The 27024-nt window shown below is 34.8% G+C and overlaps 3 protein-coding genes across 4 annotated transcripts; 1 reads left to right on the top strand and 2 right to left on the bottom strand.

Annotated features, from left to right (window-relative positions):
• Nucleotides 1–5384: 5384 nt before the first annotated feature.
• Nucleotides 5385–6807, bottom strand: LOC144438251 (glucose-fructose oxidoreductase domain-containing protein 2-like). Its single transcript, XM_078127301.1, has one exon. The coding sequence runs from the start codon at nt 6805–6807 to the stop codon at nt 5614–5616; it is 1194 nt and encodes a 397-aa protein (XP_077983427.1). The 3' UTR covers nt 5385–5613.
• A 654-nt stretch (nt 6808–7461) lies between these two features.
• Nucleotides 7462–15683, top strand: LOC144437207 (peptide methionine sulfoxide reductase-like). 2 transcript variants are annotated; one of them, XM_078126100.1, is made up of 4 exons: nt 7462–7600; nt 12371–12543; nt 13525–13776; nt 14230–15683. In XM_078126100.1, the coding sequence occupies exons 3-4, from the start codon at nt 13550–13552 to the stop codon at nt 14450–14452; spliced, it is 450 nt and encodes a 149-aa protein (XP_077982226.1). In that variant the 5' UTR covers nt 7462–7600; nt 12371–12543; nt 13525–13549; the 3' UTR covers nt 14453–15683. The 2 variants fall into 2 exon arrangements, with proteins under 2 accessions (XP_077982226.1, XP_077982227.1); XM_078126101.1 differs by lacking the exon at nt 7462–7600 and adding an exon at nt 8369–8506.
• Nucleotides 15684–16357: 674 nt separating this feature from the next.
• On the bottom strand, nt 16358–26825 carry LOC144437522 (glycine cleavage system H protein-like). The gene is made up of 5 exons (XM_078126463.1): nt 26690–26825; nt 24483–24562; nt 22827–22890; nt 21980–22111; nt 16358–18794 (listed from the first exon to the last, which is right to left on the bottom strand). Exons 1-5 carry the CDS (start codon nt 26823–26825, stop codon nt 18700–18702), a joined length of 507 nt encoding a protein of 168 aa, XP_077982589.1. The 3' UTR covers nt 16358–18699.
• Between the last annotated feature and the right edge of the window lie 199 nt (nt 26826–27024).

Raw genomic sequence — 27024 nt, 5'->3', positions numbered from 1 at the left:
CATACAAAAATCTACACTAGATAGTCTATATACTAAGTCTTAGCATGAGTTGTCTATATTCACTTACAATTACAGCAGCATTAAATCTAGACTGTATTCTGTCGTGTTGTTCAGCCCCATCAGGCTTCTAAACCACATAGCATGGCATAAATGTTGTATCTTAGACTATACCTAACAAAGTATAGAATAGGTCATTTGAACAGCAAACAAGTCTAACATAACTAATTTGCATTTAGAATCTACACAATAAGTTGCTGGAAAATACCGAGATTTGTTTTCATATCAGGTGAAATATCACACTTTAAATATTGCAGTGCTGTCCTTTACTTGAGTGATACATACAGGGCAATCCCTTCAATTTCTGTGAGATGGTTTTTACAAACTCGAGTTCTTAAAGACTGGGCTGGTAACATTACGATTTCCCTTGTAACACAACTGGCACAGTATCTTTCACCAAGGTTTAAGAATCTTGGTAAAACATATGGGGAAATCAAGTAAAATGCAGCCATTACTTCCCATATGCTTATACCGTAGATCTCACTGGAATGCAAGTAAAATGACTATGGAATGCAGGTAGATTTTGTCCTTTCACATCACATCACCAAACTGTTTTGATGGTTTGACCTTTCACCAAAACACTGCAATACCGAATCACTAAAGATCATAACCTCTGATGTTTATATATATATAACAGAGTTCAAGATATATACAGACAGTGAACCATCATGTCTATATACAGATTGCTTCAAAGTACAGATAACACTCTCAAACAAACACTTTTCACACAGAGAAAGGCATGGTGTACCAATATCGTACCATGTGATGAAAGACAACAGACAGTAATGGTGAACAGAAGACCAAGAAAATACCACAAACTTCGCAAACACAACAATGAATAAATAAATACATTTCAAGTTTTTTGTTTATCTATTTATACATGTTAGTACGACTTTTAGATTTATCTCATACAATATACTCTAACATTTACATTGTACATTCTTGTTAAATGACTAATAGAAACATTCTGACCAATATGTTATGCTTCAGAACATTTTACTTTTGAATTTGAGGACTTTTATGTGAAAATTTCAACTAGCACAACATTTACTATTAAAAAGAAAACTTGTCACACATAACTTGTTAGAATGCATTTCAGAACAATGTATACAAGTTGGGTTGCATTGTACAATAAGTGATGTGATTCTTTTATAGAGGGCCTTAATTTTTTTTTTTAATTATTTCCCCAGATTGACTAAATGTATGGTAAGTTGAGTCATGACAACATAGAATTAGGTACGGCTGCCCATCCATCATGACACGATACAGATTTGCTCCAAAACAAATGTTAGTGTGTATTATGAATGTACACCATCATGAATATGAAACTCAAGAGCTCATTACAGTATATTTGCATACTCATTTGCATCATACCGAAATATGCAAAATCACTACCCAGGTACATTAAATTGAGGAGAAATCTAGGAACTCAATTAGACTGTCATTTGAAGTTGTTTTACAACCATGGAAAGAAGACATAAATAAAATGTATGGTTTATACAAGGTTGGAAAAGAAATCCCTATAGGAAGGAGATATAGTGATTGAAGTTGACTAATTTACAGAGGCATGTAACCCCTTAGTTTGACAACTGAGGGAGTCGGTTACATGTCATACATGGCCACTGTTACTGACAAAATCTCACCATATTGCATCAATATATTTACAGGTATAGTTCTGACAACAAACAAATGAAATAATTGAGAAGCTAAAGATCTTACACTGGCTGTGTGCAAAATAAAATAAAATGCTACTTGATTAATTAACTATAAAATATGTTAAAATCGCCACACACTTAGTGTGAGGGCATATGCGTGAGTGTCATTAAGTTTTCACCTATCAGTATAAATAAAATTGCATTGAAATGGTTTGAAAGATGCTCATAGATTCAGAAACAGAAAATGTTAAAAATGACTACATGAGGTAGTAAAATGAAAGAAATGAAAAGAAATTCCACAAACCAGACATGCTATAAAGTTAAAATCAAAATCAAACACGTCAGAGGTTAAAAGAACTAGGGGTTAAAGGTGAGAGGTCAGGCCCCAGCAGCTGACAGAAAAACTTTGGATTGACATTTTTCAACTTTTTTGAAAGACATTTTTTCTGAGTATAAAAAGCCTATAGACCTTACATTTGGTTGTTTTATCTTGGTACTCTGTCTTGACTTTCAATATTCTATATACTGCATAGAATCTGACCTCACAACTCTTATTCAAAATCACATAAACTGTACTACAATCTGATAACATTAACATTTCATATTAATTATTATTATATTTTAATATAAATAATATTTACCAACAATAGAACTTGTAATGCAAATATTGACTAAGTAAGATAAACAATATCTTCTCCCTTGTCATTTTAAAACCCACTGTAGCTGTAACTGTAAGCATTTTTAGGCATTTGGAAATTGAAAAAAATTCCACTGGAAAATTGGTGAATTCCTCTATTATACACTGGGTCAGAGAATGCAACGTGTTTCTCTACAAACTTAGTACCATGTAAAGCCACAATATGATTACATGCTAGTTTCATTTTATGTTCTCTGCCTTTAGGCATCATTTATTTACAGTCTTAAACAACTATTCAGAGATACATGTATGTGTAGTTAAAAAAATGTATTGTGAAGACATTTGTACAGTCTTTCCATTTACAACAGAATAAAATACGGCTTTTTGAGCAAAACAATTTTTTTTTTTTTTCTAAATCTACCGAAAACCTATCCACACGCAGGTGGCAAACAAAGAATTTAATTGATGTTGCCTCAGTGCTACACTATGAAATTTTAGGTTGAGACCTAGAGTTTCCTTTATGACCTACTGGTAATGATATCCTAGTATAGTGTAGCCTAGAATCTAGTAGATCAAGAATTTTGAATTTTGATTTCCCCACGAATTCAAAATCCCATTCGCATGGATTCCAGGCTAAGAATGGTGTGATATGGTTGTAAGAAATAGGTGTACAACATGTACAGGGGTTGGTAATTGGGATGTTATGTATATATAGTCAGCCAAAGAACACCATGGAGAACATACTGGGTGTACAATATTATGTGAAGAGATACACAAATATGTTTACTAACAAGTGAGTCAATACTGTCCATGGTGTACATCATTATGAATACTTCATTATATCTACAAACTCTGTTTCAAAAATTGATCTAGTTGCAGCTAGTGTAGATTTTAATTTAATTAAAGTACATGCAAGGATGCAATGCAAAATATTTCAGGAATACTGAATACTAACTTGAATACTTCACTGTATAAATTATGGTTTAAAATTACAACAAAATTTATCAGCTGCTAAAAACTACAAATTTTGAACTTTCATAAATGTACAAAACATCTCAATGCAGCATAAAATTATGTACAAATTGACTAAATTTGGTGATTGTTTATTTTGTGATGAAAACTCAAAATGTGCTCTGTCAACATATTTTATAATTTCACACTTCCCCAAACCTCATCACCATTATAAACTATTTTTTTTTCAAAAACCAACAAATAATTAATTGTGTATTGATATTCATAAATTAATTTGTTGAAATAATTAGTTTTGATCATGTCAAACACTCTGCCACCCCCCCCCCCCCCGATAAAAAAATCACAGATTGCTTGAAAGAAGAGTAAATTATCACGTTAGATCTCAGCAAAGTGAACTGTTTTTATTTTAATTTGGTTACTGATACAATCACCCAGTTTTCATTCAGTTTGAAACACCACGAAAATTATCATGTTTTGAAGGGCTAGCCTACATACCCCAGTAATCATATAAAATTAATAAATAAGATTAATATCATTAATGTATTGGTAAAGTGAATTTGGTTACTGTTCACCTTCCCCAATTTTTTTCATCTGATAAGTTCGGCCTCAAGGGTAGGAAAGTTCACCTGCACAACATTACACAACAAAGCCATAAATTAGTAAAAATAAAATGCTGTACAAAAAAAACTGAGTATCATTGACAGATCTACTAAACCTTTAGTAGTGGGAACAGCTAAATTAAAATGAAAAACCACTCAGTTACAAATCATTAAAACTTACAATTTTGATTTTGTGCCCTCGATATAAATATCATAATTTAGAAATGGCAATCACCCAGTTTTCAATCAGTTTGAAAGACCAAGAAAATTATTATGCTCTGAAGGGCTACTCTACATATCCCAGGAATAAAATAAAACAATAAATAACATTAATACCAAATAGACAAGATCTAGTCTAGAATCTATACTTTGTGTAAATTGGAAATTAATTACTAGGAAACTTTCCTTTCCTTTCCATCATATATAACAGTGAAGCACAGATTCTTAAAATCAATGCCATACTATATTAACATTTGTTAAACAAAGATGTTATTTCTGGAGTTGAGAAAATTCAGCTAGTCTGTTGCTTTCCTACCAAACTACAACTGCCTAAGTTTTCTCAACTCAATAACATTTTTACAAGGGTATTCTTCATTCACTGAAATGTAAAAGGTAGTAAGAATGGTAACATATAAATAAAAGTATAACTTATCTTGATTAACATCAGTTTGTAGTATTTGGAAACTTTGCAATCCCTTTCAAAGATACAGATTGATGTGGGTGGATAAAACATCATTTTCTAAATTCTCAGACCTGGAGTTGTAAAACATGTAACTGTTAATAAAGACTGTAAGAGAGAGCCATTGCTATTTTCCCTTGTCTCATGTGACTGCATAATCCTAGTTTGACCTATATAACCATTTTACCATAATTATACATTGAATTATCAAGGATTTTTATTTCTAAATTTTTAATTCCTGAATCTTAATTAAAGTCAGTGCTTTTTTCCCCATGATGTATCACACCCCGGGGAAACAGGGAATTCTAGCTTTTTTTTAATGAGCTGTACATCTTTGAAAGGTGTCCCATGACAAATTTCAATGTAAACATAATGTAATAATACCTTTGTATAGGCTGTCTATCGACAGGTGCCTGTCATGAGCACCTATCGATATGACACATGCCTTTTGTATAGGCTGTCTATTGGCAGGTGCCTGTCATAAGCACCTATTGATATGACACATCATGACATGCCTTTCAATAGACACTTTTTCTTAATAACAAAAATGTTACATAATTTCCAGTGACTATTGATTACATAACTCAGAATAATACATTATTCATGTTCTTGTTATGTTCCATGCAGGGCTCAATATTAACTTTTTTCATTGGTAGTCCTAGTGGGCTACCAGTTTCAGAAATTGGTAGCCATAGGATTGTGACCTGTAGTCTGATATTCCTGAACTAAAAGCAGATTTCCTCTATTGGAAATATTTGTATTATTAAAATACTTCCATGTCCATATATCTTCCATCCTCATCACATAACCAGTGGTAGCCTGAGTGGGCTACCAGCTGCGAACTAAGGTAGCCCCATGACCACAATTGGTAGTCTGTGGGCATGGGACTACTGTTAATTTCGAGCCCTGACATGTTATATCTCCATTCTTAAGAAAATGTGTCCATCAGGTAGCTACCAAATGCATTGTATGTTGAAAATGTCTTCATCAATGGCAGTTCACTGTATGATAAGTTTAAGTGAAAGTAATTGAGTGTCTGCTTCTGTTGACAGCAGCCGATGTAAGGTATGGATTTGGGTCTGGTTCCTCTGTCATGATAGCAACTCTTTCCCACAATCCACTCCTGTTAGAGTTTCGTATCGCATCAATCACAGTCTGTATGTACAAGCCATCTTCAAATGTTGCTGCCATGGAAATTGGTTCTGGATCCCAGCTCAGTTTATCCTCCTTTCTCTCAAATGCATCTTTGAGCATACAGATCAGTTTCAAGACACCCTTGAAGTATGGCAAAGGTAGTTCTTTAAGTACTGCATCTGAAACCCCAAGCCTTTGCTGCTCTGAAATGAGAAGAGAATCAGCGACGATAATTTCTTCTTTGCTCATTTCATAGGTCTGACCATATAAATCAGCTTCCCTGACAGACAGTCGACCTTTTGTGCCAACAACGAGCACTTCCTGGGAGAAAACACCAGGTAGATGACAGTTGAGAGAAACACTTGCACATGTCCCTTCACTGAGTTCCATCTGGAAAGTACAGAAATCATCACTTGTAATGTTACGTATTCCATTTATCTTTGATGTCTGAGGAACGAATGTCTTTAGTACACCATTCACTTTTACAGCCCTCTCGTTAATGGTATATGTTATGATATCAATCATGTGACATCCAATCACACTTAGGACACCTCCTCCCATCACTTCATCACATTCCCAGTTATATTTCTCTTTTAGCAGACTTCCACAGTGGACACGAATTTCACACAGTTGTACTTTTCCAACATATCCTTCCTTTATAAGGGATTTCATGCGTGTGAAAGCTGGCAGGAATCGCAGTCCGTGGCCCATAATTGACATCAAAGTTGGATAATACCTTGCTGCATTTACCATCTTGAAGGCATCTACTTCATTGAGACCTGCTGGTTTTTCACACAATACATGTTTTCCTATACCCAAAGCTTTAACAGCTACCTGGGAGTGCATTATGGGAGGGTTGCTAATACAAACCAAGTCAACGTTTTGATGTAGCAACACGTCGTCAACTCTGTCAGTGTAAAATGGAATATTGAGATCTGTAGCGATATCCTGGGCCAGTTCCATTGAAGGCGCCCAAACTGCTTCAACTTTGAACCCTACCGCCTGTAGTATGGATATTTTGGCACGGGCCAGAGACCCATAGCCAAATACGCCGACACTAGGTAACATCTTCATTTGTAAACGTGTCCTGGTATGCGAGTAACCGTACAAATAATGTTTCACACGAGAATAACTAGAGACTAAATACTGACGTCGTTGACATAAAAATGTGATAATTGTTCAAATGATACACTGAGTGGAGGAAATTGTACTCTTTTCTATCAAAATCCAAACGTTCTCGTCAAAGTGATCGACACAACGGCTGGGCCGGTTAGCATCAAAACTGATAACACTGACCACGCCTATCCTTCACCACGCTTCCTCTTGCCCATTTCCGATGTTTATGTGTCACCGTATCAAACATTTATCTTGTAGAGTGCTATAAATTCCAATACGTGCTAGAGTGATGCATCACAACGTAGCAGAAAACAGTTGACTTTTCAGGCAACAATTTGCCTGGCTTTCCCGGTGACGGAAAATGTTATAAAGTGCGCCACCAATGGTATAGATGCTGTAAATCTGCAACGACGATATGTATTTGTCGCATTGGCAGCTATATTGTGATCTGAGCTGGTATAAATCTGTCCAATACTTCTGATTTATCTCTGTATAAGTAACCTGACCTAAGATTTGTCATATTTGTCATGAATGTCACTTTATTACGTGACAACTATTTTACGACTTAAGTATTTGTCGCAATACAACACTTTACGGCAGTTCACAGGTCATTCTGAAAAGTCAGTTTTACATAAACATATACAGGACGATCGTCTAGTCTGATAAGGCGTCTCAGAAGTACCGCATGAGTTCACAGTTTCGCATACTTTGGAGGAAACTCTCTTCGTGGCCCGCATTTTTCCAAAATACGGTACGTTCGATGTCAAATTTTGTTTGATTTGGTTGAATGATTTTACTGAACTACCCGGTGACTTTGACTTTGCTGATGTACTAGTACGTTGTGTAACCTGTAGTTCTGTACAACTACTTGCTGATGTAACGTAAACGTTTCAAATTCCCCGACGACAAATGTCACCTCCTTCACCCGGACGATGGTTCACTGTGTCGTGACGTAGTCTAAAAAACTAAGTATCTTTAAAACGCTTATTAGCAGATGCATAGCGGATCGTAACTATCCCAACAAATTTCACTCTCTTCAGTCTTAGTTAGATAATGTTTTCATTTTAATTCAATAATTGTTACATGGCCATAGATTGTTATACCTCCATGCATGGCCTAACATGAAATGTTGTTTTATATTTTGATTGAGAGTAGCCACTTGATATGCTTCAGGCACAACATGCTCATTATAGTGTTTATATTTACAACATAGTTTGACTTTTGTATTTCATACAAGACTTTTCCTTTCCTGTATGGTATCTTTTTTGTGTGTATGAGACATATATTAGGTGGTGTGATATGACTATCACCTCTAGAATGACTTCTTGACTTTGCTTATAATTTCAAAATATTTTAAAAATCAGAAGGTTAAAAGACAGAAAAAAGAAAAGAAAATTCGTCAGAAATAGAGTTGGTCTGTTGAAAGTCCATATTTGGAAAGGGAATGGTCATATTTCAAGGAAGTTGTTACCGGTTGTAGTTATAGAAATCAACTTCCTTATTTCTATGTACACTTTCATTGTACAATATGTGACACATAAATACACTGGAAGAACAACACTAAAATATACTATTTGGAAAATTGTAAACAGGGATATTACTGATCAGTAAGAAGTACTTTTAGACAGAAAAAGCACAATTGATCTGCCTCTTTCAGGTACGGTTGTCATTTATTTTTATTTCACAAAGCTATTTTGCTTTATGTTTCATGAAGTGATCATTCTTTATTTTTTATGATATGAAATATGTAGAACTAACAAATGGGTAGCTAAACTTTTGTATATGAGATTGTTTTATTGATATATGCTAAAGAAAACTAACTATAAGTAGAATATTTGTGGACAACTGTCATCCATTTATGTATGATCTTCCTGATAACATATTCTAGTTTTCAAAAGAGAAATGGAAGACTTGGTAAGATTTACTAATCATCAGCCTACATTGTCCAGACTAGATTATCTAAGGCTATTTGATGGTCACCAAAAGTGAGGGACCAAATTGTGATCCCAAAGGCTTAGTCCATGTGAGTCTTGTGACCAGCTTGGAAGGGAAAGAAATTACAATCAAGGTGAATTCATGGGATCTACCCACAGGCACTTGTGTCTCAAGATATGTGTCACTATCAGAATGTTAAAATTAGACTTATTTCTATGATTGCCCAAGGCCACCCACCGCAAAGTTGTTATTTAGTGGTAGGTGGACTTGCACAATCATAGAAACAAGTGTAATTTTACCCCTTTCATATACAGTTGGCTAAACACGTCAATATTATTGATATTATTGACAATCGCGTTATTGTATTCTGAAAGAAACATTCTGATACATATCTTGGGGAAACAAGTGCCTGTGGATCTACCAGTCAGACTTGTTAGGTCACATTGGAGCACTACACTGATGGTTGTTGAGTTGAATGTCGATGACATGCGCCTTGGTTATGATGGACTTTGTACTAGATGCATGAGATGGCTAGCTTCAATGTCATTAACATATTTACACCCCTGCACAACAATGACATAAAATCTGTTTGGGTCTCAAGGCCAAAAAAGTGTACTGGTAATGTAAACATGACCAAAGACAGGGGAATTTGCTTGTATGACGTCACTATACAGTAACATACTCATTGTTCAGCTTCCTGTGATTTGAGATTTCTTGGAATTTTTGAGAAAGTCTTTCACATACTGTCAGAATTCATTGAAACTTGTGATAGTGTGCTGTATGTACCATGGATCTATTTATAGACAGTGTGTTAAATTTAATGTCACCATTGTTGATGTAAACAATATATGTCAAAGGTCAGCTTTTGTGATGGTGAGGCTGGTTGAAGTAGTAATAGTGGTCTGAGAGTCAACATATCATGTCACTTATTGAATACCATTCTTCCTGCTGCCTAGTTCCATGGATCTATCAATAATAGACCCATGCTAGTTCTCACATGAGTGAAGTCAAAGGTTAAACCAGACAAAATATATTGGTATCATTTGAACCATATATAAGTAAAAGTGCTGTTTTTTAAGTCAGTCACTTCATGATTGAACAGATGTTAATTTCCACAGGAAACTACAATAAGAACTGCAAATTCTTTATTTGCATCAATTTCTTTTGTATTTGAGATCCCCAATACCTTGACCTTTGACATATATACTTTATGATTTATGAATGTAAGAACCATCATGTGAGAACATAAAGTCCAAGGATCAGGAAAGTCAGACTTTAGTATAGGTGTTAAACCAGGGCAGATTCTTTCTACTAAATTGTAACATTTGAATACTTTTTGGTAAGCATCCTTTCATTTTCTCTGTTGAATATCGAATTTGGTTGGCAAGTTGCAGTTTATATACTTTTTAGTCCCCAACGGGCACCACTCGCATGGGACTTATACTTTGGGTTCCATCCATCCTTTCATCCTCATCCTCATATCTATGGCATGCACCAACCGATTTCAACCAAACCTGGCATAAAGGTATCATACTATGTGAGACCATGGAAGTATAATATTATACTTCCATGGTGAGACATATGCGTGCCACTTTGTTTTATGACCAAAACAAATATGGCCGAATGGCAGCAATATATGTTGTTAAATTTCACAATATGCATTGCAACTTTAGAGGTATACTATATATAGTGAGTCCATTCAAGTGCTTACCCATATTATCAAATAGGAACTTTCTTTTAAGACCCTGACCTTTGACCTTGAAAGCCTTTTTCAAGGTCAAATAACCAAATTTTAGTTTATCTTCATAGCTTTTTGAATAAAGATGATATTTTAATCATATCTTGGTTTTTACTATTTGAGGTATATTCATGTCACTTAATTGCAAGACCGTGAACTGAATAGCAAAATGGTAGCCATGTTTGTGATAAATAAGCACATTTTGCCTGTTACTGCTAAAAGTTTACTACATATTGACACCATTCAAGTGTCTACCCTCACATAAACAAAGACTCCATTTAAATGTCTATACCCCAAAGGTCAGCTTTCTTTTCATATCTTGACCTTTGCCTTTGATCTCCAAATTGCAAATTAGTCAATAAATTATGAAGTTTTGTATCTCAAGATTCAGATTTCAGGATTTGCACAATGACTTTGCTATAAAACATACAAGTTGGGGACTATGTGTTCAATTGAAGGCTTGTTGTTCATATGTTTGTGTTCATCAGTACTTCTCTGTAAAAAAACTATGGCATCAGACAGGTGTTGGTAATATTTTGCTTCCAGTGCCACTTCAAACTAACCAAGAATGTAGACAGATTTTTTGTGTTGATAGTATTTCTATGTAGAATATCCAAATACCAATAAAACCTAATAGTATATGTCTCAAATTGACACACGTATGACACTGTATCACTATGGTATTGCCATTCAAATGAGGTAAAATCACTCTTTACTAATACACAAATAATAGGTTCATCTCCCTATAGTAACTTCTACAAATTCTGTAAAATAATATTCCTTTGATGTGTAATAATGTTGCATTGTGGTTACTTATTACTTGATAGTAGTAGTCATGAGTAGTGGAGTCATGATGGGTGAATGGTTAGCGTGACCGGCTTGGAATCTACAGGTTGCAGGTTTGAGCCCCGTCACTGCCTGCTGTTTGTTTCAGAGAAGCTAAACTCCTTGGGCAAGATTTGAACCACGACTGTGCTTCAGTCAACCCAGCTGTATAATTGGGGACCTGGTAGGATGTAGGTTGCAATGTGAAGGCTTTAATCCTATGCGCTTAAATGGCTGCAATGGATTGTATGCTCCCCGGGGAGTTGAGGAAGACTAAAGGGCCGTTGTGCCATTCTGATCCGAGCCAGGGGTAATAATTGAAAAGCGCTTTGAGCACAGAGTGGGAAAGTGCTAAATAAGAACCCAACATTATTATTATTATTAGTTGCTGGTAGATCAGTACCGGTAACCTATGTATGATCTAATTAGCATAATTACTATCATACAGGTAGGCTAACACTTACAGCTCTCTGCAAAAACAGTTGTTCCATATATAATGCATTTCTGAACGGTTGAAGTTCTTTAGGCAAGATTTGAGCCACAAATGTGCTCAGTCACTCAACTGTATAATTTGGGACTTGGTATGATAGACTAGGTTGTAATGTGAACGCTTTGATCCAATACACTTACAGGGAGTTGAGAAAGTATATATATGTATATACAATGTATAACCAATATATAGCATTACACAGCCATACTACTTGGTGTGTGAGGATTATAACTAGGGATGATTTCATTTTTTCATGCCATGTCAGCTTGATCATCTACATGTAACACTGGAAGCTTCTACAACATTGTGTTTTGAAGGAGTGAATGAAATGTCACATGATGAACACAAGATGCTTGTAACCTTTATACATATGATCAACACAGCAGAGAGTAATTGTCATGAAACTGAAAATAGGAAAAGTCCTGGGCAGTGTCCTCAATATTGAAACTTAGCAGTCAACCACATCAATCTATACATAGCGAGTATTGTATTATGTATGCTTCTAATGGATACGTTTCTTTTCTAATCAACAGTTAAAGCCGTCAAATATGCCTTACTACGAACCAGATATGCCAACTCAAAGAGCCACTTTTGCACTTAGCTGATTTTGGTTCCCCGAGGCACAGTATGGCTGTGCTGAGGGGGTTATCCACACCAGGGTCGGGTACACAGGAGGAAAGAAGAAAAGTCCCACCTACCATGACCTGTAAGTATGAGTATTCTTCAATGCCATCCATCATGATCCATAAGCATGCATTCATGTGATTGTACTTAGTACAATGTATGCATGTTATGCATGACCTTTACTTTATGTATGTTTTGTTAATTGCAGTGGTTGTCTTACAAGAAATATCACATTATGAAACAGAAATATCTCCCATTCTATGACCCAGGCATTACAAGTGTGTATAGTCTGTATTGTACTTGATGACAATGTACCCGCCATGTACAATGTATACAAGCATATGCTGACTCGTCTGTCCACTATTTACAGAAATATTACTCAGACATTTCAAATACAATAAAGGATTAGTTGTAAATGAAGTGGACAGTAAAAGGGTCAATTTTTGGAAATTAAATCATTCTTTGGGTCATTTCTAAACTTGCTTGACTTTGGTACTTGGTGTGCACCCAAAAATAATTCTATCTACCTTCAGCTAGGAAATTTATATCGCAATATCCTAGTCAAATGAAGACTCTCATTATGCCTACACAATGTATTGATATCACATTACTATTAGTTACTTCTTTGAGGTAATACATACAATATTGGTATGAGATGTTTACAGGGCTTACCTGACCATTACAACCCAGGTATGGGATTTGCGGACCAAGGTTGTATGTTGCAAGGGCTCAACTTTAGGAGGGCCTTTATGCTCAACTACCAAATTCCACAATACCTATAATCAGGGTTAAGATTTTATCATATACCCCATGAAATGCTTCAATACTGTTGAAATTAATAATTTTCTCATTTTGGCAACAGTGTTGGACGTGATATTGAAAGTTTCTGTTTGGATAAAAGTTAAAAGTTACAAAGCAGATTGATATTTCCAAAGACCTTCTTTAGGCAAAGTGTGCTGGTATGTGACACAGAAAATTATTGTCGAGTAGAATTCACAATTTCACCATAGCAATACATAAGATTTGATTATGACATGTGATATTATCATGTTTTTGCTTACAGTGGTGATCACACAGAGACAGTGGACATGGACTTTGATCCCAAACAGACCAGCTATGAAGCATTGCTGAAGATATTCTGGGGAAACCATGACTCCACTGCCTGTCACACTCGCCAGTATATGTCAGCCATCTTCTATCATGGCAATGACCAGAAGGACCTTGCCGAGAAGACACTTGAAGAACATCAAAAGAAAATCTCCAAGAAAATTGTCACCAAAATTCTTCCTGCTGAGACCTTCTATGATGCTGAAGAGTAAGTATTTGTTAACAGTATGTGTATATGTGTGTGTGTGTGTGTGTGGTGGACGGTTTCAAGTATATTTTATATTTGTGGTGGAAGGTCGCAGTTATGACTATGATGCACATTGGTTATTTTATCTAATCATTGCTTCCTTCTACAATACATTTCACATATATTGTATTTTATACTTGATATCAAGCGCAGACAAGATAGCTCATGCCCAAAATGTCAGCTTTTCAAGAAATTCTATTTGGACTATTATTATGTTAGTATTTACTCCAATTCTGGTGCAAGCAGGGTCCACATACTATTTTGTGTAATTTCTTTACTTCTCTTTAGCAGATCTGCTGCACTCCATTTGGCTCTACACAGATATGCCCAGAAGTCACACAATGATAAGACTTTAATACATGTTTACCAATACTCAGCAATTTGACAACATTTTTCTGTATATTCCTCCATCAGCTACCACCAGAAGTACCTGTTGCGTAACAACCGTTCTTTACTGAACAGTTTGAGCCTGACAGCCAAGGAAGTGAGGACTTCTCACATTACAACCAGACTGAATGGCTATGTTGGTGGATATGGCTCCGTTGCCATGTTTGACAAAGAGTCTGAGAAGTTGGGGCTGAGTGAGGACCAGATCAACTTTGTCCGTCAGATTGCAAGTCGTGGTCCTATGCATTGACAAGCATCACGACTGTAAAACGTGCATGCTGCCTATGTGTAGGGAAAGTAGTGTGCAATAGTAATCAAGAATAAACAATATTCATCCATCATGCAATAACCCCGCTGTAAAACCATAAATGTTGAAGAACACCAAAGTCTATGATAAAACATATTTCATGAGATCAGGAAAAGTGCATTTGCAAAGATAATTGTATTGAATTAACAGATTCAAAAGCCTCACTTACGAAAAAAAAAAGACTTTGATTCAAGTCAAAGATTCTCAAGCAATTCCCTAAAATATTTACACTTACAAAAATATCACGATTGTTTTTAAGGAAAACTTGCATGTAAAATAGGTATTGGTAGGAATAAGAGTTTTTTGAACACACAAGGGATTATTGTTAGCACAGCATGTGTGTTTTATAGTGGAGTTACAGCATTACTCAACATTACTCAATATTATTCAAGATTTTGACATTTTCCTACACATATGGCAACCTATTCAGTGTGTTGTTGTTCTTGGTATGGTGTATGACTCTACCAGAGAGTATGTAGTTATTGCCTTATGATGTTCAGTGACAAACTCTAGCCATAGCTTGAAGTCATTGGACTGATAATTTCTCTTTGACATGTACAATCCGTAGAGTTATATAGATACAATAGAATGATAACGTACTGGAAAATATGCACATTCAAGTTAAGTATTTTTCTCAATATAAGTCGGCATTCAGAGAATTATTCAAGAAACTGAACAATTATGGGTCTACATGTACTGTATAACTAAACCAATAATCACTGCAAGTGAATAGAATAGAATTGGTAACGAGTATTTTTAACTAAGATTGTGATTGACTTTATAATGCATATTGAATATCATGAAATGGTTTCATCGGTGAGATGTGATAAAATGGTAGATTATAGTTTACTTGTAATCTCTAAAATATTTAATAATTGCACAGGAATTATTAAAAGGATTTTATATGAGAAATGTTGAAATACAGGGTTGTAAATTTTTAGGAATGGGCAAGTGACATGACTATAAAGTTGTCGTCTTTGATATAGGGTTTAAATAAATGTAGTGGTATGGTATGCTATATAAGAGAAAGATATTATTTCCAGTCAATTTATAGTCAAAATGGGTCAGAAAGAGAAGCTTAATATGTGATTATACAGTGTGATAAACTTTGACAGAGTATTTTATGAATTTGATCTATCCCACTATTGTTTTCATATCTGGTGTGAATAAATGGTGTCTGTCTATATACAAAGATTTCAGTACATTTTTTTACATGGTTGTCAATAGCTATGTTGGATTGTATGACTGTGTGTGTGTGTGTGTGTGTGTTGGATGGATGGATGGATGGATGGATGGATGGTTGGTTGGTGAGGGTACATGAAAATGTACATTTTTAGAACAGCATTCTTTGTCTGTACGTACTTCTGTATATCTCTGTACAGTACATGTGGTTAAATAATGCAACTGCCACTTTGACCAAAGGAGTATATATTTCTAACGTCACAGACAATGCACCTCTCCCGAGTTATGCCTTCATGTCTATTAAAAGATACTGCTAGTGATTGCAATATCAACCTATTTTTTCACATTGAAATATACACAAAAATTTATGCTTCTTTGTTACATTTTCTACTTGACAAATGAATTTTCTCCAATGGTGTGATATACTTCTAACCCAAGTTTCATATCACTAGACCAAATACTTTGCCTTGACTTCCGATTTCACACAAAAAGTACTATCCCCAGCAAGCTGAGTTTGCTGACATAGTTCATGATCAGTTGTTATATACACACACACACACACACACACACATATACACACAGCCAGAACTTTGTCATGCCTATAACACTACAGTTACAGTTCAATTATTCCAAAAACCACCCTTTTGTATAATTTGTGTGAGTAAATATTTGATCATTTATTCTGTCATGTACTCTTCTAGCTGTACTATGAATCCTGTCAATAGGCAATCCTTGTGATAGACGATGGCGCTGTTCATCTTGGTCTTATCTCTCGAGATTCACGGTCAAATTTGTAAGTACAAATAGGGAGATCTCAAGTCAATTTCCTCTCAACTCCATACATAACACAAGCCATTCATCATGGCAAACACATGATGTATTATCGGTATCACTTAACAGTTGTTTGTTTCAGTAGTTACAAATGTGATAGAAACAAAAGTTCCCTGATGGGTCTATACATGTATGACTAAACCCTCAAACTCTCTCGGAGGACTATTGAAAATCAGTTGATACCCACAAGTGTGACAGTCAAAGGGAGATCATGTGTACATATGTATTTGGTAACATATCTAAATAAACATCTTACAATAGATATAACCCAAATGGGAATGGAAATACTTCCACAGACTTCACTGTTTTTAAGCCAAGTGATCATTTTATCAATTTCTTACATGTGATAGGACCATGACTGCTCATACCAATATCACAAGAGAATGTGATAAATACATTCACTGGCAAGTTCTATTTAAAGTCATGCTTTATGTACCTGCCAGGGCACTCCTCACATACCCCGTTTACATCGGGATGTGTGATTTTGCTTTGCAGTTTCACCAACCGCTTGTAATGCTATCAACGGCAACCAAATAAAGTGGTTTGACAAAAAACACTAAAACTGATTGGTCACAATGGGGAGTGATAATGTATGCCAGTCTATTTGACTGTATCCAAATAAAGTCAATATGTAAATGTACCCTCACTAAAATGAGCACAAGGGCAACATAATTGACATATAGTAGTAATTATGTATATATCAACAAACAGGCATGCTGATAACTGCATGGCTAAATTAATTGGTTATTGTCGAGAGCATTACAAGGGGTTAGTGAGATGGTGAAGCAATATCACAGATCGCGATGTAAATGGGCTACTCCCCAGCATGTTTGTAATACAATGTATTCAACAACTGTCTGTTTTTTATCAAATTCATGGCCGAGGGGGGAAAATGACACGAGTGACAGAGAAAATAGACCATGGCTGAGAGAGAATAAAGACACCAGAGAGACAGAGAAAATAGACAAAAATAGTTGAAAACAGTCTTGCTTTGTTGTACTGACATCTACAAATGTACCAAAAAATGACATCTACATTGATTATACAGTAGCACCAAACATTTGTCGTACAGCCGTGTCAATCATTCCAGCCTTGTATCTCATAAAAATTAAATGTCTTTGTTCTACATTTTCTTTATTGTTTGTGTGAAAGAAAAGGGTTAGTCTGATACAGTGATCAAAAAAAACTTATTTTAAAATGTTACCATACCTTTCTATTGTTATTGATTCATTTAATGTTGATAAGCCAATCATCAAATATTCTAATGTTTCCATCCCAAATTACAATCTGTAGACTGTAAGATATGTCATGTCACACTGCCCTCATTGGCCTGCTGCTTTGAAACAGGTTGAACGATGTGTGAGGGCTCCCCGTCATGGCTTACCTTACAGATTAATATCACTGCTGTTATAATACAAAAGAAGTGATCTTGTTATCAAGAAAATATCTTATTTATTTCCCACCCAAAAAGTAAGATAAAACTGTAAGACAGGTTACTTCTATATTTGTACAAATGGCAAAGTCTGGCAAACCACCCTGCAATACAAAATACATCACATCATCAAAATCAACTGCTCTGTGTTGTCACAACCATCACATCATAACTGCCCGGCAAACAGTTGTAAACAGATCTTTTTTTACTTTCACAGATGAAACTGAATATTTGATTATCCATGTACCATAAATTATAAAAAATATTATGGAAGGGAGATAACATACTGTGCTTTACAGTGCTATCATATATGAAACTAAATATTCAGTTACAATTGTGACCATTCATAGAAGGGAGATAACATTCTGTTCTTTACTGTCATAGCTGTTATGTGAAACTGATGATTCGAGATGACCTTGTACTGTTAATTACAACACAAATTATGGAAAGTAGAATTCCTGCTTGAAACCACATGTATCAGCATAGTCCACCTCTTTACGGCAAATTGTACCAAATCCCTTGTTTTACCAAATTATCAAATGCATTTTATTGAATATACTATACCTTACTAAAATATTCCCATAGTTTCATTATAAGGAAAATTGACACATTAAGAAAACTTGTACGTTGTCTCTGTGTTCAGGAAATGCCCCAGTAATATTTGGGCCAAGTGTTACACTACATTAATTACAACAACAGTGTTCAGCATGTTTCCATGTGGCTGGTTGGACTGGTCCCTTTCAAGTTACAGAGCATCTTCTACAAACTTCTTATATTCTTCAGCATCTTTAAGATCTTTTAATTGTTCTGGTGCATCTAGTTTAAGTTTCATTACCCAGCCTGTGGAAAAGAAAATGAAGTTTGTGTATTTTATAATATTACTGTGTAACTAGTAAATTTTATCAAAAACAGTAGGCCACAACAGTTTTGTTGCCTTTTTAAAAAGCCCTTTTGATTCACTCCCAATATGAAATCTGGATATTTTTGGGAGCTTGTGAGTTATGGAAAGCGAAGTTTTGGGAGTACAGGAGCGACATTTCTACTTTTTTAAAGTCAAATACCGGTAGTATTGCAGAGTATGTACTGTATGCAGGCTGGCTGTATAATTACCATCACACTATGGAAAATTATTAATAAGACTACATATGGAATATTATTACTAAGACCTGGTTCATACTTACCATCATCATATGGGGAATTATTAATTAGACCTGGTTCATACTTACCATCATCATATGGAGAATTATTACTAAGACTTGGTTCATACTTATCATCATCATCATATGGGGAATTATTACTAAGACTTGGTTCATACTTATCATCATCATCATATGGGGAATTATTACTAAGACTTGGTTCATACTTACCATCATCATATGGGGAATTATTACTAAGACTTGGTTCATACTTATCATCATCATCATATGGGGAATTATTACTAAGACTTGGTTCACACTTACCATCATCATATGGGGAATTATTAATAAGACCTGGTTCATACTTACCACCATCATATGGGGAATTATTACTAAGACTTGGTTCATACTTACCATCATCATATGGAGAATTATTACTAAGACCTGGTTCATACTTACCACCATCATATGGGGAATTATTAATTAGACCTGGTTCATACTTACCATCATCATATGGATAATTATTACTAAGACTTGGTTCATACTTACCATCATCATATGGGGAATTATTACTAAGACTTGGTTCATACTTATCATCATCATCATATGGGGAATTATTACTAAGACTTGGTTCACACTTACCATCATCATATGGGGAATTATTACTAAGACTTGGTTCATACTTATCATCATCATATGGATAATTATTACTAAGACTTGGTTCACACTTACCATCATCATATGGGGAATTATTACTAAGACTTGGTTCATACTTATCATCATCATCATATGGGTAATTATTACTAAGACTTGGTTCATACTTATCATCATCATCATATGGGGAATTATTACTAAGACTTGGTTCATACTTATCATCATCATCATATGGGGAATTATTACTAAGACTTGGTTCATACTTACCATCATCATATGGGGAATTATTACTAAGACTTGGTTCATACTTATCATCATCATATGGGGAATTATTACTAAGACCTGGTTCATACTTACCACCATCATATGGGGAATTATTACTAAGACTTGGTTCATACTTATCATCATCATCATATGGATAATTATTACTAAGACTTGGTTCATACTTATCATCATCATATGGGGAATTATTACTAAGACTTGGTTCATACTTATCATCATCATCATATGGGGAATTATTACTAAGACTTGGTTCATACTTATCATCATCATATGGGGAATTATTACTAAGACTTGGTTCATACTTATCATCATCATATGGATAATTATTACTAAGACTTGGTTCATACTTACCATCATCATATGGGGAATTATTACTAAGACTTGGTTCATACTTATCATCATCATATGGGGAATTATTACTAAGACTTGGTTCATACTTATCATCATCATATGGATAATTATTACTAAGACTTGGTTCATACTTATCATCATCATATGGGGAATTATTACTAAGACTTGGTTCATACTTACCATCATCATATGGGGAATTATTACTAAGACTTGGTTCATACTTATCATCATCATCATATGGGGAATTATTACTAAGACTTGGTTCACACTTACCATCATCATATGGGGAATTATTACTAAGACTTGGTTCATACTTATCATCATCATATGGATAATTATTACTAAGACTTGGTTCATACTTATCATCATCATATGGGGAATTATTACTAAGACTTGGTTCATACTTATCATCATCATCATATGGGGAATTATTACTAAGACTTGGTTCATACTTATCATCATCATCATATGGGGAATTATTACTAAGACTTGGTTCATACTTATCATCATCATCATATGGGGAATTATTACTAAGACTTGGTTCATACTTATCATCATCATCATATGGGGAATTATTACTAAGACTTGGTTCATACTTATCATCATCATCATATGGGGAATTATTACTAAGACTTGGTTCATACTTACCATCATCATATGGGGAATTATTACTAAGACTTGGTTCACACTTACCATCATCATATGGGGAATTATTACTAAGACTTGGTTCATACTTATCATCATCATCATATGGGGAATTATTACTAAGACTTGGTTCACACTTATCATCATCATCATATGGGGAATTATTACTAAGACTTGGTTCATACTTACCATCATCATATGGGGAATTATTACTAAGACTTGGTTCACACTTACCATCATCATATGGGGAATTATTACTAAGACTTGGTTCATACTTACCATCATCATATGGGGAATTATTACTAAGACTTGGTTCATACTTACCATCATCATATGGGGAATTATTACTAAGACTTGGTTCACACTTACCATCATCATATGGATAATTATTACTAAGACTTGGTTCACACTTACCATCATCATATGGGTAATTATTACTAAGACTTGGTTCATACTTACCATCATCATATGGGTAATTATTACTAAGACTTGGTTCATACTTACCATCATCATATGGGGAATTATTACTAAGACTTGGTTCATACTTACCATCATCATATGGGGAATTATTACTAAGACTTGGTTCATACTTACCATCATCATATGGGGAATTATTACTAAGACTTGGTTCATACTTACCATCATCATATGGGGAATTATTACTAAGACTTGGTTCATACTTACCATCATCATATGGGTAATTATTACTAAGACTTGGTTCATACTTACCATCATCATATGGGGAATTATTACTAAGACTTGGTTCATACTTATCATCATCATCATATGGGGAATTATTACTAAGACTTGGTTCATACTTACCACCATCATATGGGGAATTATTACTAAGACCTGGTTCATACTTACCACCATCATATGGATAATTATTACTAAGACTTGGTTCATACTTACCACCATCATATGGGTAATTATTACTAAGACTTGGTTCACACTTACCATCATCATATGGGGAATTATTAATAAGACTTGGTTCATCTTCCAAAGCAGAATTGACTTCTACGACTTCACCTGCCACTGGACAATAAAGTTCACTTGCAGCTTTTACACTCTCAACAGTACCAAATTCATCTGTTGAAGTGCACCAAATTTAGCATTAGAACAAATACAACTTTGAAAGAGGAATAAACACAAAAATGTTCTATCAATCTGATAAATGTACAAAGCAGCAGATATCAGTAAATAATACATGTACATCCTGGTCTGGTTTGAGATCAAATTTTACTCTAGTCCACAGGTAATTAATAGTCAGACAGACAGACAGACAGACAGACAGACAGACAGACATACAGACAGATAGACAGACAGACTGACAGATATGCATACACAGACATGGACAAGTATTCACAAGTAGGTTATTCGTGTACATGCACATATGTACACACATTTTGATCCATAATTTACAATATACTAACACTACATGAAAACTACGTCCTTTGGGACTGAAATTCACAGTCAAAGTCATGAGACTAGTGTATTGCAACAAAATGAATGTCCACCCTGTCCTAAAAATTACAACACTTTACCCACTTACGATTGACTGCAGTCTAGTCCTATTTTTCCCAACTTGTACTTTATTGTGTACAAATACCACCCCCACTCCATCACCCACCCTGGTAGAATGAGTATTAATTTTGGAATCATTTCAATTCTGCTGAACAGGTCTGACATGCAATACTATGTTCAACAACAATGTGTCCAGAATCAAAATTTGACTCAGTGCCCCTATTATTTTGTTCATTGAACTTTATACCAAAGTTCACACAAAATATACATATATACTCACCATCTACATCAAATGCTGATCCTATATCTGGTAAGCCAACATAAACTACTTCTCCTAGGGAATCCTATAGAAAGAAATATGATATAAACATTCTATAACCATAACTAATATCATAACATCAGTTCACTGTTCCAAAGTTAGCCAGTATTGTCACTATTTAAATTGTATCATGTATGACAATACCTCTATTGTACTTTGAGAATAATGTGAATTTATACACATGAACATTTACTATATCCATGCAGTGTGCCCCCATAATGACAGACAAGTTTTACTGCTGTCGGCCAACATAGTTGATAAAAATTAGGTTTTCATATGAGTCACCACATAGTAAGAGATAGGAGAACATCAAATTTGATGGTCCCAAGAAATTGCTGTCAGTAGCACTTCATTCATGAATTTTATGAATTGTTATTATGTGGGCTTGGTCCAGTTTTTATTGTCATTGCAGACCTACCTGATATTATCATGCTAATTATTAGCTAGTGCACATGTTGCAGTACACCAGATAATGTGTAAAACATATACCAGACACGTTTTGACAATCAACATATCAAAAGATACACTTCAACAAAAGTAAACAGTAGTGGTGAATCAAAATTCTGAAGTCTGAACACAAAAGTCAAAAGATAAGATAAGATTAAGAGCTCTATGTATATGTACATGCTCAAATTTCACTCCTTTTGAGCTTCTGAGTGCTAGTACTCACACAGACTAAACTCTTATATGCGAGTACACTACAATTCTAAATGCCGTTCTCACTAACCCCCCACCCCCTTGTGACAAATGAACACTAACTATTTGACTTCTTTATGTAGCCTAGAATCCATGTGGATTGGATTGTTTATATTAGTCTTTCCAATCACAATGGTTAGTTGTGCACAAATATTGACTATTGGGAGATTACATTAATTTTGCTTTATTCAAACATATCTTGATCTACTGACTCCATCTCTTTATTTCTGCAGATTACAGAAATACTGCTCCCCTAAAATGTCAGCACGTGTTGGTCAGACATGATCAATACATTTTTGTGGTTACTAAACACTATGGAATGGGCTCCTTTGTACACTCTGTTACAGAAAACTTGTTATTATATTTGACTTTTTCCTTGAATCAACATTTTTACTGTGGTTATAGCCATACAGACAGAATTATGGCATTGAAATTGACATCTTTAAAACAATTTACAAAAAAAAAATTTAGTGGTTATCTGTAACACATAATACTGGGGTTGGTGAAAACTCCACCAATATTAAACAAGGACTGACACTTTGAAGAGTGACATATGCTTGTGTAAGTGTCTGAACATTAAATGCTCCTCATTGAGCAACATGGGAAGTTATGTAGGCTGTCACATTTAAGGTCAAAAGGGTCATCACAGTACAAACAGCTGTATTTACACATTAAATATACACAGTTCACATTACAGTCCATTCTCATGGACTCCAGCTGCATTGTAAGTTTACAACAAAATACAACTGTGACTTGAATACCTAAATACACACTTTTCCTCCTTTATTAAATTTTAATATTTCTAATACATAATGTCCTGGTTTGTTGGGAAGTCAGATTTTATATCCCCTATTACTTACCAACTATTATTGCTCTATGCTGATAATCATTCTGAACAGTGAACACCTTATCACAACCTACCTGTGCATAGCTTGTAATTCCTACAGTACCAATGTCACCATCCAATTTCACCCATTCATGTTTTTCAGTGTATCTTCTGTCTGTAATAATATAACACCCAAATTCATTTGTTATCATCAACTGAAAGCCCATTTTCTCTGATATCTTTCAAAATACATTAACATTTTTCTCATGTAAATTAATTTAGAGATACTGGACAGTGATAGCAGCAAACATCTATGTAGATTAATTGATTTAGGATATAGGCTCCTCCTATTAGTATACCATGTAAATACTTCTGGAGAATTATTGTTGGGTATTTTCCTCAGTTTCTTATCAATAGATTTTAATTTCTTTGCAATGATGTAAAAAATAAATAATTAGTGAAAACACAGCAAATAAAAATAAATAAAAACAACTACTATTTTCTGTTTTCAACATTTATTCAGTTGTAGTATGAGAGAAGTAATGATAATTTCAATTTGAATTTGAAATTCTACTTTGTCATCTGGGGGAGGGAAGGGGTGGTTCAATCTTTTATCAATTAATATGAATACACTGCCGATGAGCAGAAGGCAACTATTTTTAACAAATAACTTAAAACAAAACATGGGAAAATATATATGTTACATAAGTGCTCCAAAAGAGCACCTTTAAAATCATATAACTGTGTTCACTGTTCAAAATTAAAATATGTTGATGTGGAAATAAGGATCATCATTACTGGGACAAGCCATTAGCCAAGCAAGTTGACTTGTTATCAAAGAGTACCAATATTTACACATGTGATGATGGGCTCTTACATAACACAAGTAAACAGCTGTAAAACCTCTATTCCGCTGTCTGCATGGACTGCAATTGAGGCAAACCTTATCTCCGTCTTATATCAGTTGTTATCAATTTATTAGGCTATTATAAGTAACGCTACAAACAGCTTTAGAGATGCAAACAACTTTTATGACACCTGTTTTCGCCAGGCAAGCCCACGGGTTTGTTGCACTTGGACCACTAATGGCTTGTGAATGTCATGTCTTGTTTCGCATGAAGTTAAGTACACACTCACTGCTCATAATAGTGATAATACAAGCAAGTATACAAAATAAATAGTGGTCATGTGGATGTCATTAACCTGTTAACCAGTAAAGTAATTATTATGTAAATTATCCATTCAAAATTCAAGCATATTGTCCATTGTCTATGGACATGATATAATTAACATTTCCTTCTTGTTATGTATTGTATGCTAATACTCATAAACCTGACTTCCTGTAGCCTCAGCCCTGCAAATATATACTTTACTACAGGACATTTCTTATCATTTCAATCAGGGGAATGTACGCTACATTTCAATTTATTTGGTTTACAGATGTCAAGGAATGGGTAACTATGCCACACATAATGCAAGCATCTACTTCACAGGTACTTGAAGCAGCAATATTTTTCTGTTTTTGACATGCCAATGTTTACGAAAGTGGATTTTTTTTATTGTGGGTGGTGGTGGGGGAGGGAAATAGAGACATACAAAACACTTCAAGATAATTTGAATAGTTTATAACTCTCACAATGTGACTATCCGTGATTGTATCCTATTCCCAAATACATAATGTACCATTCTATAGTCAGACATTTTCATGGATAAAATTAAAAAATGCGAACAGCTGAGATATAAACGGAACTTGCAATTTCATCAGTTACATAGTTACAGTAATTTTATAGCAAATTCAAGGTCGGTTCAATGTAAGAAACTTACTTCCCCTTTGAAAAGCCATTCCTGTGATCCAATACTATAGGTATGTAATTTTTATGTGTTCTATCAAAACTTTGGAACACCTGTACTATAATGATAGTGGTATTTGCGCAAATTAGGAACTGTACTGCAATGTAAATAAAACATAAAATAGCTACCGACATAATCTTGTGACTCCGCCCTCTGAACTTACTGACCTTGAACGAACCAGCTGTGTGTGAGTCTTACGATGTACGTACTGACACAATTTCACAAAATATAAATCAGACGAAACGAAACACGCATGTCTGAATTTTGATATTAAAAATCGGAAAGATCAACGCTAACTTCTCAGAACATGAATATAATGTTAGCATTCACCGGGCAACATTTCGCTTGAACTAAAGTTGCAAATGGTCACAAAGTTGAAACCATCGAGGAACTTTAATAGTCACACAGGCACCATCCGGGAGAATATATTTATCATAAAAAAAGTTCTTACCTGCAGGTGCCTTGAATGCGACGTCACAGTATTTAGCAAGCTGTGGTAATGAACGCAAATTCGTCTGTCTTGTTATAAGGCACCTGCTACTAAAACAAGCTGCACGCTGAAAACCAAGTCGTACGACACTCGCCATCTTTTTGAACAATTACATTACTTTGCACATGCGCTCTCCAACGCATGTACCCAGCATGCATAGCGAAATATAGTTCGCTGTTTCACTTGGGTAAAGAATGTTTTTACCGGTATACGGTACGAAATCATTAAAATCACATCCATTTTTAATGAAGCGATGAAAAAATACACAATACAATTCTTAAAACAAACCACACTAC

This window comes from Glandiceps talaboti, chromosome 7, assembly GCF_964340395.1.
Source record: "Glandiceps talaboti chromosome 7, keGlaTala1.1, whole genome shotgun sequence".
Classification (NCBI taxonomy): domain Eukaryota; kingdom Metazoa; phylum Hemichordata; class Enteropneusta; family Spengelidae; genus Glandiceps; species Glandiceps talaboti.
This window is presented reverse-complemented; position numbering and strand designations above follow the sequence as displayed.

Excerpts from the sequence above, each read along its gene's own strand:
- LOC144438251 (XM_078127301.1), bottom strand. The coding sequence starts at position 6,807 with ATGAAGATGTTACCTAGTGTCGGCGTATTTGGCTATGGGTCTCTGGCC.
- LOC144437522 (XM_078126463.1), bottom strand. The coding sequence starts at position 26,825 with ATGGCGAGTGTCGTACGACTTGGTTTTCAGCGTGCAGCTTGTTTTAGT. Across the intron at positions 24,563-26,689 it reads CGCATTCAAGGCACCTGCAG|ACAGAAGATACACTGAAAAA; the intron begins GTAAGAACTTTT and ends ATATTATTACAG. Across the intron at positions 22,891-24,482 it reads GAATTACAAGCTATGCACAG|GATTCCCTAGGAGAAGTAGT; the intron begins GTAGGTTGTGAT and ends TTCTTTCTATAG.
- LOC144437207 (XM_078126100.1), top strand. The coding sequence starts at position 13,550 with ATGGACTTTGATCCCAAACAGACCAGCTATGAAGCATTGCTGAAGATA. Across the intron at positions 13,777-14,229 it reads ACCTTCTATGATGCTGAAGA|CTACCACCAGAAGTACCTGT; the intron begins GTAAGTATTTGT and ends TTCCTCCATCAG.